Source organism: Megascapheus bottae, chromosome 5 (genome assembly GCF_031878675.1).
Source record: "Megascapheus bottae isolate mThoBot1 chromosome 5, mThoBot2.hap1, whole genome shotgun sequence".
Lineage (NCBI taxonomy): Eukaryota > Metazoa > Chordata > Mammalia > Rodentia > Geomyidae > Megascapheus > Megascapheus bottae.
This window is the reverse complement of record NC_143513.1, coordinates 56,888,257-56,908,041: the sequence shown is the minus strand read 5'-3', so window position 1 is coordinate 56,908,041 and position 19,785 is coordinate 56,888,257. Positions and strand designations below refer to the sequence as shown.

The following is a 19,785-nucleotide window of genomic DNA, read 5'->3' as shown; positions in this document are numbered from 1 at the left end:
TTGTGTGGGTAAAAGGAGGGTACAGAAAGGGAGGGTAGAAGGATAAACAAATGCAGTCATATTGTTGAATATATTCTGTATAGAAAATGACCTATGTAATTTATGGGCAATGATGAAAGGGGGAAAGTGGTACAAAGGAGAGAAAGGGCTGACATTGTCTGGAAATATACTCATTACATGACTTCTGAAATAGTAACCCCTCTGTATAACACTTCAGTAATAACAATAAAATTACTTTTCAAAAAAACTTAATATCATAGCAAAAGAGTTACTAAATTTTTCCGTGTGTTCTGTGAGATATTAAGGAGTCTAATCAGAAAAAGAAAACTGCCTAAAGGAATATAGAAAAACACTCCTACACTTACTTGACCGTCAATTCTTGTTCTACTACTCATTAATATTGTTACTCACTTCCCTACCCATGAACTGTTTTTCAGACTGCCAAGATCAGGATCACTGAGTTTCAGTCCACCTGAATGTTGAATCCAAAAATTATATACTGAAGTGCAAATAAAAGCTTTGCTAGACAAGATTGTTTGAGAGACAATGATACCATTGTTAATCAAGTTCTTTAAAGTGGTATTTAACCTTTCGGTTGAGTTGTTTTATTCATCATTTCTAAATTTTATTTATATTAACTAGATTTTTAATAATATATCTAGCTATACTCATTTGTCACATTTCTGTAAAGGTAATACAGTTAAGATAGGTTTTTTTGTTTGTTATTTGTTTTTCTCTCTGTCCCATAATGTGTCTTTTCATGGATTTGCACTGAAGCAGTTTTCCCATTGATTAGCTGGTAATGGACCCAAAATACCAAGGGGGAAAAAATGAGCTTTTTTTAGTAGATCAGTTTGTCGGCCATGGACAGGATTGATGAAAATAAAATTGTTTAATCCAATTCATTATTTACTTTTCTTTTGCAAATCTCTAGATGACATAACCCTTTATCTAATTATATATGAATAGCTTTGCTTTTCTGTAGTTTACCAAGTTTAATAATGTCAGAACCCGTCAAGAGTATCATTCCAAGTCACTTACATTAGAAAGCTAGAATTTTACCATTTACTTTTGTGGTGTTTTGTTCATAATCTCATTCCGACTTTAAAATGGAACAGTGCAGCTGTTGTTTCCTATACTTTGTGTTATGTTCATTGAATGTGCTCTTTTCTTTCCTCTTTTAAATTTTTTTCTAAAATAAGTCAATTAGAAAGACAGTACCATAACATTTGCTGCTAGCTTTGCAGCTCAGATGTTGAGTTTTATGATAATTGATAATTCCAAGAAGGATAAAAGAAGGAAGAGTATCCAGACACTTAAGGAAATAGGCCCCATGGCATTTTCTCATCTTTATAATAGTTCCCCCTTTGAAATTTCACACATGGAAATTTCATATGCTATTCCTTGCCAGCCGTTGTCATTTGCAGACTCCACCAGAGTCTAATCCAGCTTTTTTTTTTTTTAATAAAAAGTCCTTTTGACCCAATCCAGAACAGCAATAATCATAACAGATTTCTCTGTTGGGGAAGGATGGGCAATCACTGGGTGTGACAGATGTTTTAAATATCAGCCTCAAATCTAGAGAGGAGATGAAATCTAAAGGTAGAGTACAGATTCATTTCTAGTAAGACAGTAGAATCAGACATTCATTTGATACAAGGAGTAGTAAGTTTTCAAATCTGCTGTATCTGCTGCTCATGTTTCATAACTTTGTCTTTATTTTTTTTTCTGCAATGTTAAGCCATTGTCTAGATAAGAAAAGAAACTTTTAACTGAAGCTTTTATTTATTATTTTTTTATTAAGTAATCCATTCTGTGTTGCTGTAACAATAACAGTCTATATGGTTTATAAGGGAATGAGATTCATGGCAGTTAAAAAGGCTAGAAAACTCAGTATCAAGGTAATGACATATGTCTCTCCTAGCAGAAGGAAGGAAGGAGAGAAGAGATCTAATGAATAGCCTCAAGCCCTTTTATAATCAGCATGGTGATCCAGAACCAGAACACCTACCATTCGACTACACTTAACACTGTTATATTTAGGGTTAATGTAATATTTCACAAATTTTAAGAAGAAATAACATGTGATACTGTGCTCCTAAAAAAATTTAGAGAAAGGGCTGAGAGGGTGGCTTAGTGGCAGGGTGCTTGCCTAGCCTACATGAAGCCCTGAATTCAATTCCTTGGTACCACATACACAGAAAAAGCCAGATGTGTGCTGTGGTCCAAGTGGTAGAGTACTAGCCTTGAGAAAGCCCAAGGGCAGTGCCCAAGTCCTGATTTCAAGCCCCAGGACTTGCAAACAAGAAAAAAAAAATAGAGATAAACGTAAGGTTTATCTTATCCATGTATGTCTCTTTTAACTTTATTTAAAAATTATCCTTACTCTTTTTATTCATGATATAAATTGTGAATCAGTATGCTTGTATGTAACATGTATAACTCACACATACAATGTAAGCATTTTTAAAATTTCTTTTAGACAACAAACGGAATCTTCCTGAGCATGTTTCTTATAGTTTTGCCATTGGAATCCATGGCTCACGGGCTCTTCCATGAACTGGGTAACTGTTTAGGAGGAACATCTGTTGGCTATGCTATTGTGATTCCTACCAACTTCTGCAGGTACTGTGAATTTAGTATAGCCTAACTTATTTCATAACGGTTTCTTAGTAATAGTGTAAATATGAATGTAAAATATCATAGCTTATTTTTTTTAACTTTGAAGATCTGATTTTCAATTCTGTACTAATTTATTCTAAGGTTCTAGAAAACTGTTAAAAGTGATAATGAATCTTTGGGATTAAATTTAAATATCTTGATTAAGTATGATTAGTTCATATCTTAGGTAGAAATGAGAAAATATGAAAGAAATTCTCAAGAAGAGATCCTTGGGAGTGGAGCATGGCCTAGTGGTAGAGTGCTTGTCTATTATGCAGAAATCCCTGAGTTCAATTCCTTGGTAACACATACACAGAAAAAGCTGGAAATGGTGCTGTAACTCAGGTGGAAAAACGCTAGCCTTGAAAAAGCCCAGAGATAGTGCCCAGCCCCCGAGTCCAAGCTCCAGGATTGACAAAAAAAGGAGTGATCCTTCCCTAATAGGGATATCTTAAGTTGGTGTTAAGCAAAATGATATAAAATAGAATATGTGCTAGATGGTTGGATTGTGTCTAGATATTTTGAACCTTAAGTGTAATAGCAATATGTATTATGTATTTTGCCCATTTCAAAGAAATTTTATGGAAAGCTAATGTGAATTGAACTGAAGAACTTTCTGCAATCTGAAACATGCTGTGTAAACACCTAAAGTTCAAAAGATTAGTAATGAGTTTGAGTTATTTGATTATAGGCTTATTCAAAATAATTTTGCCCACAAATGTGTGGATAATCTATGAATTTGAATATTCCTAAAATATTTAATATCAACTATTTCTAAGTATCTAACGTAGTTGTTTGCCACTCGTGATTTTTGATGTCCATGTTTTCTTTATAACTTTCTGGGATATGGAAAGGATATTTAAAAAAATTTTTTTTTGCCAATCTTGGGCTTGAGCTCAGGGCCTGAGCACTGTCCTTGGATTTTATCAAGGCTAGAGCTCTACCATTTGAGCCTCAGCACCACTTCTGGCTTTTTTCTTTTTTTTTTTTTTGCATTTTTTTTATTGTAATTAGTAAAAGGGTTACATGATATTTGCCAGATAGAAGGTGCATTAATTCACATACATTGATACCCTTTCACATGTCTTGGTACCCATTTCCCTCCCCCCCACACCCCCCACCCGTCTTGGTTTTCCCCCCTTCCCTATCAAATTTCAAATAACCAAATACAAATAAATTCAATATATCAGATAACAAAGTGAGATACTATAACAATATGAGATACTATAACACTATGTATGAGGAATCGAACTGTGTCTTCGTGCATGCTAGGCAAGCACTCTACCACCTGGCCAAACTCCTGGCCCCAGAAAGGATATTTGTAAACCTAATAGTTTTTTCACTTAAAAATAATACTTTCTAAGGAGCCAGGAGCATGACCTAGTGGTAGATTGCTTGCCTAGCATGCATGAAGACCTGGGTTCAATTTCTCGATACCATATACACAGAAAAAGCCAGAAGTGGTGCTGTGGCTCAAGTGGAAGAGTGATATCCTTGAGAAAGCCCAAGGACAGTACCCAGGCCCTGAGTTCAAGCCCTAGATCTGGCAAAAAGAAAAAAAAAAACATTTGCTAAAGCTCCTCAACAGATTATAATAAATACATTGTTCCATGTTAAAGGCTTGATAAAAGATTGGAAATTAAGGTGAGAAGTGAGAGTTTTGGAAGCGTCCCACAAATGAGACATGGCAATTCTGAAGAAATAGTGTGTGGAAATAATAACATACAGTAGGAGAGTTGTTCTGTTATAATTTTTGCATGTTATTATTTTAGTTTTTGTCACCATTAAGTGTTCCAAATTTGAAACAAAATATTTTGCTTCAATAAGTTTGGCCTAGTGGTAGAGTGCTTTACCCAGGCCCTGAGTTCAAGTCCCAGGACTGGCAAAAAAAAAAAAATTCTTAAGTGTTTCTAGAATGTTATTGATAGTACATGAGACTAAGGTTTAAAACTTTCTACATCCCTAAGAGAAATTCCTGTTCTGATAGACATGACGATTTCTATTCCTCCCCAACACTGACACTGACTGCTAATTAAAAAAATTGGTTAGTGGGCTGGAAGTTTGGCCCAGTGGTAGAGTGCTTGCCCAGCATGCAGGAAGACCCGGATTCGATTCCTTGGTACCACATACATAGAAAAAAGCTGGAAGTGGTGCTGAAGATTAAGTGGTAGACTCTAGCCTTGAGAAAGCCCAAGGACAGTGCTCAGGCCCTGAACTCAAGCAGGACTGGCAAAAATAAAATAAAATGAAATAAAATAATTGGTTAGTATGTTTATTAGGGTGTCTTGAATTCCAGGACCAGGACCTAAGTCTTCAATTAGTACTCACTGGACCTAAATTTTAATAATCAAATTTACTTATATTTACAAGTAAATAATTTCTTCTGCCATTGCCTCTTTTAAGTTAGTACAATTTGAACTTTATAAACACCTGTGTTTTTCAGAATAGATATTTGAGTGTACAATTTTATTTTGAAGAATAAAAGTTCTCTCCAGGTGTTCTTGAAACAGTATTTTCTCCTTATCCATTAGTTGATAAGGAAATTAAAATAAGAAATAGTCTATTGTGGGTAGAAGTTGAAGTACAACCTATCTCAGAACTACATTTCCAGTCTTTAGTTCTTGTTCTATTGATAGGAGTAGAATTTTTGGAAACCAGGTTTTGTGACATAGAGTACTGGCTAAACCTCCAAATAATTTCTTCTTCTTCAGTCCTGATGGTCAGCCAACATTACTTCCACCAGAACACGTGCAGGAGTTAAATTTGAGATCTACTGGTATGCTCAATGCCATCCAAAGATTTTTTGCATTTCACATGATTGAGACCTATGGATGTGACTATTCCACAAGTGGACTATCTCTTGATACTCTACATTCCAAACTGAAAGCTTTCCTTGAACTTCGGACTGTGGATGGACCTAGACATGATACATATGTTTTGTATTATAGTGGACACACCCATGGCTCAGGAGAGTGGGCACTAGCAGGTAAATCCACCTTTTTCAATTTCACGAATCTGCAGATCTACCTGTTCTTCACACAGATGTGTTCAGTTTCTATTGGCTGTTTAATGATTTATTTTTGTAATCTATAACAAGGGTTTGACTATTGTAGCATTTATAGGGAGAAAAATCTGCTTTATTTGAGACTTAGAGTTTTCCTTTAAAGTACTAAAAGTAACCATATTCTTAACTATTGCTACATGTTTTAGAAGCAGTTAATTTTATTGACCAGTATTTTGAAGTCCCTAAATGTGCACTGCCGTAGCCAACTATTTAAGGAAATAATTTTGAAAGTAAGCTTTTTGCATGTATTTACATGAAAAATTTATGCCGTAATATAAACTTTTTCTCAAAAACATTTACTTTTTTTGTCTTTAGTATTGTGAAATTTATTTCAAATATTTTAAGGTAGTTTTGGAAATAAACTTAGGCATTAATTTTTATTACTGTTTATATCAGCTTTCTTTTTTCCTAGGAAAAGTAAAAGATACCAAGATATATCATTTAAAAATCAGTATTGTTAAATTTTATTATGATCGAGTAACTGTAAAATCTGTGAAGATGTAATTTTGGTAAAAACATTCTCATTACATTCAGGAATGATACCTTTATATTTTTTGAAACCTACTACTATGGAATTGACCATAATATAATTCCTGTGTTGTCCAAGAAAATGTGTTCCTGGGTAAATTTGTCTCAGAGGTTATTGTAAAAAGTAAGATGATAGAGGAAGCATAGCTTGACCTAGTCCTTCCTTATGCACAGTAAGGCAATTGATTACCATGGTGCCTGGCCTAAGGTGCCTGGCTCTCTTTCAGGTATGCAAATTGAGCCAGAAACTTTTCAATAAGCCTGTACCCAGGGATGCCTTCAATACAGTGCTCCAAGACCACTTCTGTCTTGAAATAGAATTGAACACCTACTCTGAGGAAATGCTTTTTGCTAGACCAAGTGACAAAGAACTTAAAGCCCTGATAAGTGCTCAAGAATTATTTTTCTAGTACTTTCAAAGTAAAGAAGCATTATGACTGGATTTTACTTTAATTAGATGTTAACAGCAGGTCCCAATACCATGGGATATTTCTCTTTCTCCTCCCCCCTTCCTCTTCCTTCTTTCCCCCATACTTTTACTCACAGTACTTTCTAGAATAATCTTCCTATATTTATGGAGTTTCATAGTATGAAGCCTGGTATTTTTGTCTCTTTGCTTTAGGGTAAAAAAACAATTATGATAATTATGACGGATAGAAATAAATGAAAAAATGTAGATAATCCATAAAGCAGTTAAACAAATCCTTTAAAAAGCAGTCTCAATTACTTGAAATGCATCAGACAGCTTTTATATTAGGTAAAATGTAAGTACTTTGCATCTGGGCCAAAAGCCAAACAGCATAGAACCTATTCATAAAAGAAAACAGGCAAAACAACACAATGGAAGAGAAACAATTTAAAAACTTTAATGTTGCTTTCTCTTGTTGATATCTAAAGAGCATTTAAAAAAGAGAACAGGGTAAAATGTCTTAATGAATGCAGCAGTAGTTGTGCATGTCATGTAAGATAATGATACTTTGTGGCAGACAGAATTTATGTAATAAGCGCTTAAAATACATATTATCTTCTGATCTCTAGGAAATTAAATGAGGTGGAAAAATTAATATTTGACCATATTTTTTTAAAGTATTTTTTGGAGATCCTAGTAAAGCAACACATTAGTCTTAAGCACAGACCATTCAGTAAAGTAACAGATTATAAAATAAATATACAAAAACCAGTGGCTTTTCTATACCCCAGTAATGAAGATTCTTATAAAGAAATTAGTGTAATCCCATTCACAATAGTCTCAATAGACAAAACAAACTGAGTAATTGTAGCTACTCTGAAGGCTGAGAGCTGGAAAACCTGGTTCAAAGCCAGCTTGGACAGGAAAGTTCATGTGACTCCAATTAGCTACCAAAAAATTGGAAATGGAAGTTGTAACTCAAGTGGTAGAATGCTAGCTCTGAGCAAAAAAAAAAAAAAAAAAAGATATCATAAACAGTACCCTCGTCCTGAGTTCAAACCCTAGCACCAGGGGGAAAAAAAGAAAAGAATGGAAGAGAAAGAAACAGAGAGACAAAACAAAAAACCCAGAATAAAGCTTAAGTAAGACCTCTATCATGAAAGTTACAAACACTGAAGAATTTGAAGAAGTATTATAATATAATACTGTATCATATTTGTCTGAATGTAAAGTGTCCTTGTTCTTTCTTTATGATACATAGTAGTGACTAGCTTTAACAGAGGTGGTTTTAACAGTGTTATTCCAAAATATTATGTTTCTAGATGACGATTGGAAAACGAATAGAAAATGGTGCCAGGTACCATAATAACAGAACTTCACTGTTTTGATTGGTGATTTTTTTTCTTAACCTTTTCTGTTTTTCATTTTTTTATGTGTTATACTAGAAGTCTATCATTCAAATAACAGCAGAATGTAGAAAAGCAGTTGCTGTTAAAGATACATTCAAAATTCTGATATTCTTTTCATATATGTATATACATATATGTGTACACTTTATTTTTGGAAACTTTACCTGGAAAAAGATTCCCAGTTTACTATGTTAAGTTGACATTGTACAGAAATTAGCATGCATATAGGTCTAAAAACACTAAACTCAATATTTTTCCACTTGCACAGGCATAACGTACTATATTAAATATGTAAGGTCTTATGTATGTGGATTTAGTCATAGAAAGTAATAAAATACTCTAATGAAAAATATATACTCATCAAAATAAGTAATATTTAATGTCACTTTCTTTCCTTCCTTCCTTCCTTCCCTCCCTCCCTCCCTCCCTCCCTCCCTCCCTCCCTCCCTCCCTCCCTCCTTCCTTCCTTCCTTCCTTCCTTCCTTCCTTCCTTCCTTCCTTCCTTCCTTCCTTCCTTTTTTGTTTTTTTGGTTTTGAACTCTGTGCTTGGGCACTGTCCCTGAGCTCTTCAGCTCAAGGCTACCGCCCTACCCTTTGAGCCACAACCACTTCTGGTTTTCTAGTAGTTAGTTGGAGATAAGAGTCTCATGGTCTTTAATGCCCAGGCTGGCTTTGAACCGTGATCTTCAGATCTCAGCCTCCTGAGTAGCTAGGATTACAGGCATGAGCCACTGTGTCCTGCTGTCACATTCTTTAAAATGAAAATTAATGTAAAAAATGAGACATAGGGCCTGGAGTGTGGCCTAGTAGTAGAGTGCTTGCCCAGCATGCATGAAGCCCTGGGTTTGATTCCTCCATACCACATATACAGAAAAGGCTGGAAATAGTGCTGTGGTCCAAGTGGTAGTGTGCTAGCCTTGGAAAACTCAAAGACAGTGCCTAGGCCCTGAGTCCAAGCCCCACAACTGACAAAACAAACAAACAAAAACATTAAGTAATGTGAGAGATATAAAGCATACCTACTAGAAAACAGGTTTCTAGGTTATTTGATTTAGACCTTTGTAATTCTTTAAAAACTTTAAATCCAGACTGATTTCAATATAAACTCATTCTTAAAACTTCTCTTGATATAGCAAGAATATTGTTTTCTTTCATTTAATAGGGGCCTACTTATCAGTGAAGAAACATTGATATATCCATTATCTAGAACAGAAGTTAGCAGACTTCTTGTATAGGTCAGGTATTTGGAAATTGATACATTTTAGGCTGCAAGATCACTATTCCTCTGCTCAACACTGATTGTGAAGTGTGAGTTTAGCCATAGACAGGATGTGACTGAGTGAGATTATAAAAATGACCCTGTGGAACAGGAGTGTAGTGTAGTGAGTACTTGCCTAGCATGCATGAAGCCATGGGTTTGGTTCCTTAATAACACCTGCACAGAAAAAACTGGAAGTGGTGCTGTGGCTCAAGTGGCTGAGCACTAGTCTTGAGCAAAAAGTTTCCAAGGACAGTGCCCAGGCCCTGAGTTAAAGCCCCAGGACCGGCCAAAAAAAAAACAAAAAAAACCATGACCCCTGTTTAGAATTTTTGTTTGGTGTCAGGTTGATTTGAGTTTCCAGTATTTGGCTAAGTAATCCCACTATCATGTTCCAAATGAAGTAGTGTCTCTTTAGAGAAACAATATAGTAGAAAAGCATTTAAAAATGATTCACATGTTATTTTTAGAAATTATGTGAAGTTTAAATTTCCTATAATTTTTATTTGTCACAAGCACTTTGATTTTTTTCAAACTATATTAAAACAATCTTCTCAGCTTTTAGAGAGCTCTAGTTTGCTGCTAGGGATGTTTGCTTTTTTACATATTTTTATTTTACTTTATTAAATCTGACTATGGTCCTCTACTTGCAACAGATAATAATACTTGCAGCAAGTAATTTTTCCTACTTTGTAATAGTGTAAAATGCATATGTATCAATAGAAAATATGCTTCAAATTATGATCAGGCTACCAATATGTAGTATAGTAACTTCAAGGAATTCTAGATAGTCACTGAGCTGCAGCCTCTGCAGTGACAGAAGTAGTATATTGGTAGTCCACAGTGTACTGTGTTGATTTTCAGTAGGTAAGCTATTAAATGAATTTTGACCTAACAGCATTTTCAATTTAGAATTAGTTCAACAGGATTCAGCCCCATTTTGCACTAAAGAGCATATGTATATATTATTCTGAAATCTGAAGAATATTTTATATAATAAGCGATTTTTAAACTTAGAATTGAAAATCCATTTGACAAATATCCCTTGAAAGGACATTTTTAAATGTGTCTTTAAACTACTCAGTAGCTTTTTTGCTTACATTTTTAATTCTAAGAACTTGATGAAATGACTTTATAGATTATTGTTCATTTAAGTTTTTTTCTTGTCCTCAGGTGGAGATATACTTCGTCTTGACACACTTATAGAATGGTGGAGAGAAAAGAATGGTTCCTTCTGCTCCCGGCTTATCATCATATTGGACTGTGAGAACTCAACCCCTTGGGTAAAAGAAGTGAGAAAGATTAATGACCAGTATATTGCAGTGCAAGGAGCAGAGTTAGCAAAGACAGTAGATATCGAAGAAGCTGATCCACCACAGCTGGGTGACTTTACAAAAGACTGGGTAGAATACAACTGCAACTCTATTAATAACATCTGCTGGACTGAAAAAGGACGCACTGTGAAAGCATTATATGGAGTGTCAAAACGGTGGAGTGACTACACTCTGCATTTGCCAACAGGAAGTGATGTGGCCAAGCACTGGATGTTACACTTTCCTCGTATTACATATCCATTAGTGCATCTTGCAAATTGGTTATGTGGTCTAAACCTTTTTTGGATCTGCAAAACTTGTTTTAGGTGCTTGAAAAGATTGAAAATGAGTTGGTTTCTTCCAACTGTACTGGACACAGGACAAGGCTTTAAACTTGTCAAATCTTAATTTGGACCCCAAGAGGGGAATATTATTCAAAGTTCATGTTACCAATTATCACTAACTTGACATTTTTTGTATGCTTTATTTTTTATTTGTGGAAGATACTTTGCTACTTTTTGTAGCTGCTCTCACTCTGTCTTTTTCAAGTAATTATGGGACCTGTAAGGTGTTGGGAATAAAAATTATTTAAAAGTAAGTAGAGTCATAAATGCTGACTCCAAATGTACAAGAAAAATGAATAACGTTGCACTTTTAGGAACGTTTGCATTTGCCTGATTAGAAAATGAAACAAAAGTTTTCTATTCTTTGCAATGGCCATTGAAAAATTATTAATGCCTTATTTTCTAGGCATACATTAGAGAATGTAGACCAGACAAATGTTTGTGCCTCTTAAGAAAACTGCCAATTTACTAACAGAAGATTCTTGTTTGTGAAGAGTAGGTTGAACTCTGAGACCATTGGAAGAACTCTTAGAAAAGGAAGAGGTCTGCCTATACTGAATGCAAAATTCCCTGGTACTTCCAGCACATTCAAATGTCTTGGTTGTGACCTGTTACCAGTGTAAGAGAGAAGCTCAAATTATTTTTAGGCCAAAACATTTTTATATAGAGAATAGTTTAGAGTCTACAAGTTGTTCCTTCATGAATTATTTAAGGCCTCTGAAAACACAGAGTCTTTCTCAGGGTAACTTAGTGTTTTCTTAATGAATAGTGTTTCCAGCCACAAATTCTTTCTAAATAAATTGCCTTCTTTTGAAGAAGTACTCTTATAAAAGAAATTTAGCCATTTCTCATGGACTAAATCAGTCCATTTTAACCTTCCAGAAAATATTTTGATAGAGTGCTCCAGTGGTGCAATTGGTTAGCGCACTGTACTTATATAACAGAAAATATTTTGATCCCTGTGGTTTTAATGCTCTGCCATGAAAACTATTTTTTAGATTCCCATTTGTGATGTTTTTTTCTATTGAAGGTCAAAGATAGGTAATATTTTTCATTTATACCTATAATGTATTATGTGAAAAAGTATTCATACTGATGATTTTTTGTTAAATATAATGGTGTGGCTGTAATTTTTAAAACTTAACTCAATTTTTTTTGATCAGTAAAGCAGGCACTGATTGGAGTAATTCACTTCTTATTCCCATCCAATAATCCTTAGCTTCTAAATTTTCATCTTTCAGAAATAAGAGGGGAATATTATTGGGAGATAAAGCTAGTCTTCATTGTTCAAATGACTTCTCACCATTGAAGCCATTTTATCAGCCTCAGAGGAAATAATGCCTCTACCATTTTCTACTGTTGAGTTGAGTTGAAAACTGAAGTTTTTATTAGGAAGAAGTCTCTTAGTGCCAGGGAAATCATATACCACTATCTATGCAGCATTGTTGTAGTACAATTATTTTTATGTTTTGAATATGGTTTTCCTAATGCTTTGGACAAATATTTGTTAAAATTTTAAAATTTAATATGCATTAAAAGTTTCTGGATATTTTAGATTATTAAAATTAGATGTTATAAAACTACCCATGTTTTAGAGTTCCATGTTTGGTGGCAGGTTGATTTGAATTTCCAATATTTGGATAAGTGTTCACATAGTTTTATTATCCAAATCAAATAGTGTAATGTTTCATGATCTCTTCAGAAATAATATAGTGGGAAATTCATGTTTTAAAGTTATTTACTATTAAACAATGCTTGGTAAAATATCCTTTTAAACATTTCAACAAATTAACTACTGTAAATATATTGGCAAGCAAAGTATAAAAGTATATTCTGTATTTTTATAAAAGCCAAATATGAAAGTATATTCTACATTTTTACAAGTAGTACTAATATTATTACACTTAAAAGAGCAATTTTATAGCCATAAATCTACCCTTTTTGGTCAGTCATGGGGTTTGAACTCTAGGCCTGAGCTTTGTCCCTGCACTCTTTAGCTCAAGGCCTAGTGTTCTACCACTTTGACCCACAGCTCCACTTTTGGTTTTCTGGTAGTTAACTGGAGATAAGACTCTCATGGACTTTTATTCTGGGGCTGGTTTTGAACCGTGATCCTCAGATCTCAGTCTCCTAAATAGCTGGGATTATAGGCTGAGCCCTGGTGCCCAGCTCATAAATCTAACTTTTTAGTTTGTATTTTCTATGAGAAAAAGCAAAAAATGATCTTTGTGCTAAAAATGTGACTTGAGCTAATTTATTTACTAAAAAGTTATAGACTTCCCACTTCATTGAATTCTTCTGCCCAAATAAAAGAAACTATAAATGGACCTTTGGGATGGTATCCTACATTAACATTGCCAACTTAAAAATAACTGTAAAGTCACAGTACAGAGTAGGAACATAAGAACAAGGCAGTAATACATAATGTTACCTAAAAATTAAAACATAGATACATCAATTGATGAGACTCTTGTGTCTGTCATTTTACAGATTGTATGTTCATGAAGGATGTATAGTGAAAGGAATTATTTTAGGACAATATTTTACTATTGTAAAAAGATATACCATCACAATATTTTTGTACATAACTTTTCATATTTTGCTTGATTTAATACTTTGCTAAAAATGCGAGCATCTAAATACTTCTTTTTAAGAAGTATAGACCATTGTAGCATAAATTGAGGAGCCCAAGATCCTTCTGTCTTCATGATCTTTCCATTAAGCTATTCAACTTTTCTTGTATCTCGTCATGATGGTGCTTATCTGAAATCCTGAAGGCAGGTGCAGTACAATCAGAAGTTCACAGTCAGCCTAGGCCACATAGCAAGACGACCCATACTAACACGCTTGTTTGCTTGTTTGGATTTATCCTTGCATAGATTTTTATAAGTTCAAAACCCTGTGGAAAAGAAGAATCTTTCATAATCAGTTTATAAGTTCCATACTTCTATTAACGTAATGTATGTATTTAGCGCATTGGTGGGTAGGAGTAAATTCTTGAGCCCATTTGTAGCATTTGTTAATAAATTTTTAGTGTTCTAGTACTGCTTCTTTAACATGGAGAGCTTAGTCTCTTGAAATACTATTCTCTATTATCTATCCATAGGTGATACAGTTAATGTTCTGTGTGCAAAAAGGAAATGATTTAATCATTAAAATGTGAGTCGACGTATTTGAGGGGAAGTGCTCAAAGGAGGTAAATGTGTCAGCACTTTTGAATGTCTGTGTTGGAAATTACTACTGTCCTCATTGTACTTTAGTATGTATGCCCTGGTAACTAGAAATATTTGGTATTTCTTATACATCTTGGCATTTCTGTACATAGTTAACAGAAGAGTACCCTGCCTGTACAGGAGGAATCTAAAAATATTTTCAACCAATGAATCTAAAAATCTTAAAAATCAGTTGGAATAACTTGATTGTAATTTACATTTTCTTTTTAATTATATTGAATGATATTATTTCAAGATCCTCATTAATCAAAGGAACGGAAAACCACCCTCACCTTTATGTCAAAAGAGTAAATGTCAAGAAGAAAAAAAGTCTATTTCACAGGTTTGGATAAACAGAACTGATGTCACTAATAAGTCTTTCTGCAGTGAGACAATTTTACACTATGACTGGGCCTCTTCATATCCCCATTTTCAATTACATCTAGACAGGCATTGATCACAAATGGAACTTACAAAGTTCTGATAAAGAAAAGAATTTGGACTCAAAATTATTGGCAACTAAACTCTAAAGTAAGAAAACTAAGTTTATTACTATAAAACAAAATGTTTTATTTTTCAAATGTTATGCCCATGGACTATTTGCAGTATATAAAGACAAATATGAACAATGAAATGTAAGCAGTAATTCTTTTGTTCAATATTCTATTTATAATGCAATTCATATTTCTGCTTATCAGAAAATACCCATTACTTAGACTAAAGTGGATTCAAAATTGAGATTGTGATAAATGAAGTTACTAAAACGCATAAAACACATTTTGATTGATTAAAAAAATCAAATTGACAAGTTACTTTGTGTGATGACCTCACAATATTTTGTAAGTTTGAATTAAAAATAAGTAGGTAGGGTAGTTATTTTTAGTAAACTTCTGTTATTTGATCTAGACCTAAAAAAAATGCCAATGTATTACAAATTAAACATTTTTAACACAGTGCCAGAGAAGTGTGACTCATAACATATGTTCTTAGGTTAGTGAGGTTTATGTTAAATAATTTTTTTTTTTTTGCCAGTCTTGGGCTTGAGCTTAGGGCTTGAGCACTATCCTTGGGCTTTCTCAAAGCTAGAATGTTACCACTTGAACCTTAGCACCATTTCCGGCCTTTTTCTATATATATGGTACCAAGTAATCAAACCCGGGTCTTCGTGCATGCTAGGCAAGCACTCTTCCACTAGGCCAAACTCCCAGCCTTATGTTAAATAATTTTTTTTGTTTCTTTTTTTTAATATTTTTTATTGTAATTAATAAAAGGGTTATATGATATTTGCCAGATAGAAAGTGCATTAATTCATATACATTGATACCCTTTCACATGTCTTGGTACCCATTACCCTCCCCCACCCCCCCCCACCCGTCTTGGTTTTCCTCCCTTCCCTATCAAATTTCAAATAACCAAATACAAATAAATTCAATATATCAGATAACAAAGTGAGATACTGTAACAATATGAGATACCCAAGGGACAGCAAAGGAGATGAGAGATAACATAGTACATAAAGGACAACAATCATTCATTATATGGCTTTTGTTTCAATATCCTGGAGGTCCTTTCAATTAGATTTATACTATATGGCCTTATGTATCAAGATTTTGCTCTATTGCAGATCTCTGCTAGTAGAGCCCAAGGTTTCTATTGATTATGACAAATGAGGGAAACCATTGAGTCTGTCTTACTTCACTTAATATGATTTTTTTCTAAGTCTTTCCATTTCCTAACAAATGGGGCGATGTCGTTCTTTCTGACAGCAGCATAGAATTCCATTGTGTACAAATACCATAACTTGTTGATCCATTCATCAACTGAGGGACATCTAGGTTGGTTCCATATCTTTGCTATGGTGAATAGTGCTGCAATGAACATTGTTGTCCTTGTTTCTGGATGATTGGGTAAATGCCAAGTAGTGGAATTGCTGGGTCATAGGGGAGTTCTATGTTTAGCCTTTTGAGGCACTGCCACACTGCTTTCCACAGTGGTTGAACGAGTTTGCACTCCCACCAACAGTGTAGTAGTGATCCCTCCTGGCCACATCCCCTCCAGCATCTGTTATTATTCGTTCTCCTGATCCTGGCCATTCTATCTGGAGTGAGGTGGAATCTTAGAGTTGTTTTGATTTGCATTTCTTTTATGACCAGAGATGTTGAGCATTTCTTCATGTGTCTATAGGCCATTTTTGTTTCTTCAGAGAAGACTCTCTTTAAGTCTTTGGCCCATTTTTTAATGCGATGGTTGTTACTTTGGTGATTAGTTTTGGAGTGATTCAATTTTTTGAGTTGTTGATATATTTTAGATATGAGGCCTTTGTCCGTTGTTTGGTTGGTGAAGATTTTCTCCCACTCTGTAGGCTTCCTAATTAATTTACTAGCTATGTCCTTTGCCATACAAAAGCTCCGCAGTTAAATGCAGTCCCACTTATCCAGCCTTTCTCTGATTTGTTGTGATTCTTGGTCCTTATTAAGAAAGTTAGGACCTGTGCCAAGGATGCCTAGTGTATCTCCTATTCCTTCTTGTAAAGTTTTCAGTGTGTCGCTTTTACCTCCAGGTCTTTGATCCATTTGGAGTTAATTCTAGTGCAGGGTGACAAAGAAGGATCCAACTTTAGTTGTCTGCAGGTGCTTAACCAGTTCTGCCAGCACAACTTGTTGAAGAGGCTGTCTTTCTTCCATTCTATTTTTTTGGCTCCCTTGTCAAAGATTAGGTGGCCATAGGTCTGTGGTTTAATATCTGGGTCCTCAGTTCTATTCCATTGGTCTTCAGGCCTGTTCTTGTGCCAGTACCAAGCTGTTTTGTGAATTATAGCTCTGTAATAGAGTCTAAAGTTTGGAATTGAAATTCCTCCTGCGCTGTTCTTTCTGCTAAGAAGTGTTTTTGCTCTACGGGGTCTTTTATTATTCCATATGAAATTTTGAATTGCCTCTTCTATTTCTTTAAAGAATGCCATTGGGATATTGATGGGTATTGCGTTGAATTTGTAGATAGCCCTTGGCAAGATTGTCATTTTCATAATGTTGATTCTTCCGATCCAGGAGCATGGGAGGTTTTTCCATTTCCTTAGTTCTGCTTTAATTTCCTTTTTTAGGGTTTTAAAGTTTTCATCGAAAAGGTCCTTTACATTCTTAGTTAAGCTAATTCCTAGGTACTTTATTTTCTTTGAGGCTATTGTGAAAGGAGTTTCTTTTCTGATTATTGCCTCGTTCCTCTCACTGTTGGCGTAAAGGAAGGCAGTTGATTTTTGAGGGTTAATTTTATAGCCTGCTACTCTTCCAAAGTTTTGAATCAGCTCAAGGAGCTTGGGAGTAGAGTCTGTAGGATTCTTTAAGTACAGAATCATGTCATCTGCAAAGAGGGATAGTTTTATTTCCTCTTTCCCTACTTGGATCCCCTTTATGCTTGCTTCTTGCCTTATTGCACTGGCTAGGATTTCTGGTACTATGTTAAAGAGTAGTGGAGAGAGTGGGCATCCTTGTCTCGTTCCTGATTTTAGAGGGAATGGCTTTAGATTTTCACCATTAAGTGTAATACTAGCAGTGGATTTCTCATACACAGCCTTTATTATATTGAGGAATGTTCCATGGATTCCTAGTTTCTCCAGAGCTTTTAACATAAAGGGGTGTTGGATCTTGTCAAATGCCTTTTCCGCATCTATTGAGACAATCATGTGATTTTTGTCCTTGCTTCTGTTGATGTGTTGAATTATATTAATTGATTTGTGTATGTTGAACCAGCGTTAAATAATTTTTAAAAGCAAAACACCTGCAAATGTATTGGTGAACAGTTATTGCATTAACTCATAAATTATATTTTAGAGCAGTTTTAAACTTGCAATGGGTCATTTATTCTCTTCGCAAAATACTGAAGGTACAATTTTGCAGGTTAATGACATTCCATACAGAATAGTGTGTGTGTGTGTGTGTGTGTGTGTGTGTGTGTGTGTGTGTGTGTGTGTGTGTGTTGGTCCTGGGGCATGAACTCAGGGCCGGTCCCAGAGCTTCTTATGTTCAAAGATAGTACTCTACTACTTGAGCCACAGCTCCACTTCTGGCATTTTTTTTTAATTTTTGTAATTTATTGGAGATAAATTTCAAACTTTGCTGCTCAGGCTTGCTTTGAACCAGGATCCTTAGATTTCAGCCTGTAGAATAGCTAAGATTATAGATGTGGGATCTACTGGCTCCCATCTAATCCAGAGTATTTTTAAATACTCTAGTGGTAGAGTGCTTGCCTATCATGCACAAAGCCTTGGGTTTGATTCCATGGTACCACATACATAGAAAAAGCTGAAAGTGCTGAGGCTCAAGTTATAAAGTTGGTATATTAATAGAACAATTTTCACTAAACAAGTCACATACACATAATATACATACATATAGATATATGTGTACATACGCACATATATTTGTATGGATACAGATGGATGTCATTAATGCAATTTTATAATAGGTATCTCTAGGTTTTTTTATACTAAAAATGATTCCTTGATCCAGCAACAAAGATAGGTAAGAAAAATGAGGTGGTGATTTTAATTTGCAATACACATTAAAGCCTACTGGTATTTGGTGTCTCCTTCCTAAATGGAATGGATATTCCTATTTCCAACCTTTACCTTTCGATTTCCTTTTATTTGCAATCCTGTGAGATTTGAGTTTTCAGCATCTTTAATGACATTTACCCCCTCAGAATTTCTAGAAGTGTTTTTTTATAGTGAAATCTTTCTTCAGTCCCACACCACACAGACCACACACACATTTAGTTTCCAGGTTTCTGACTATATTTCCTATCCATAGCAATCTGAGATCTACTTTATTTGCAATAATCTTATTAACTCACCAATGATCTTCCTGTTGTCAAAAATAAATGTTATCTTAGTTGATCTCTATAGAATGTATTATTTCTCTTCTCCTTTGGTCTATGATCTCCATCTATGTTTCTTCTTTTCTCTATCTTTAGCCTGTGGTCTTCATCTATGTTTCTTCTGGCTTATGGTCTCCATCTATGTTTCTTCTGGACACATCTTAGTATTTTTGATATGTTTTACCAAACCAGCTTCTCTGTAGACTTCTTCAACTACTTTCAGTAACTATTCACATTGTGAAGTTCAGCCATATCCCATTGATCTGTCTTTGCCTTTGTCTCTGTCTGTCTGTTTCTCTCCCTCTCCCTCCCCCCCCCCCTCTTGACTGTGGGGCTTGAACTCGGGGCCTGAGTACTGTCGTTAAGCTCTTCAGCTGATTGCTAGTGTTCTGCCACTTTGAGCCATAGCACCATTTCTTGTTTTCTGGTGGTTAATTAAAGATCAGAGTCTCACCAACTTTGGTGCCTGATCTGGCTTTCAACTGATTCTCAGATCTCAGCCTCCTGAGTAGGTAGGATGACAAGCGGAGCCACCAGTGCCTGGCTCCACTGATTACTATTAAATGTCTGTCTCACTCCAGATGTTTCTGGCACTTCAGTCAGTTTTTTTTTCTTTTCTCCCCTTGGCTCCTCAAGTTTAACCAGTTCAAATCGCAGTCCCACCTTAGCCTCCAAATTGATTTATTCCTCCAGTTCATATACAAATGAATGGCATGCC

General features: G+C 34.9%; 1 protein-coding gene across 1 annotated transcript in view; it reads left to right on the top strand.

The window, feature by feature from the left end:
* The window catches only part of Tmem168 (transmembrane protein 168), a 38,071-nt gene that overhangs the window by 7,410 nt on the left and 10,876 nt on the right, over window positions 1-19,785 (top strand). Inside the window, exons 3-6 of the mRNA XM_090333178.1 lie at window positions 2,483-2,625; window positions 5,373-5,647; window positions 10,503-11,236; window positions 14,093-14,182. Coding sequence (XP_090189304.1) covers window positions 2,483-2,625; window positions 5,373-5,647; window positions 10,503-11,050 — 966 coding nt within the window. The 3' untranslated portion in view covers window positions 11,051-11,236; window positions 14,093-14,182. The remainder of the gene's footprint in view (window positions 1-2,482; window positions 2,626-5,372; window positions 5,648-10,502; window positions 11,237-14,092; window positions 14,183-19,785) is intronic.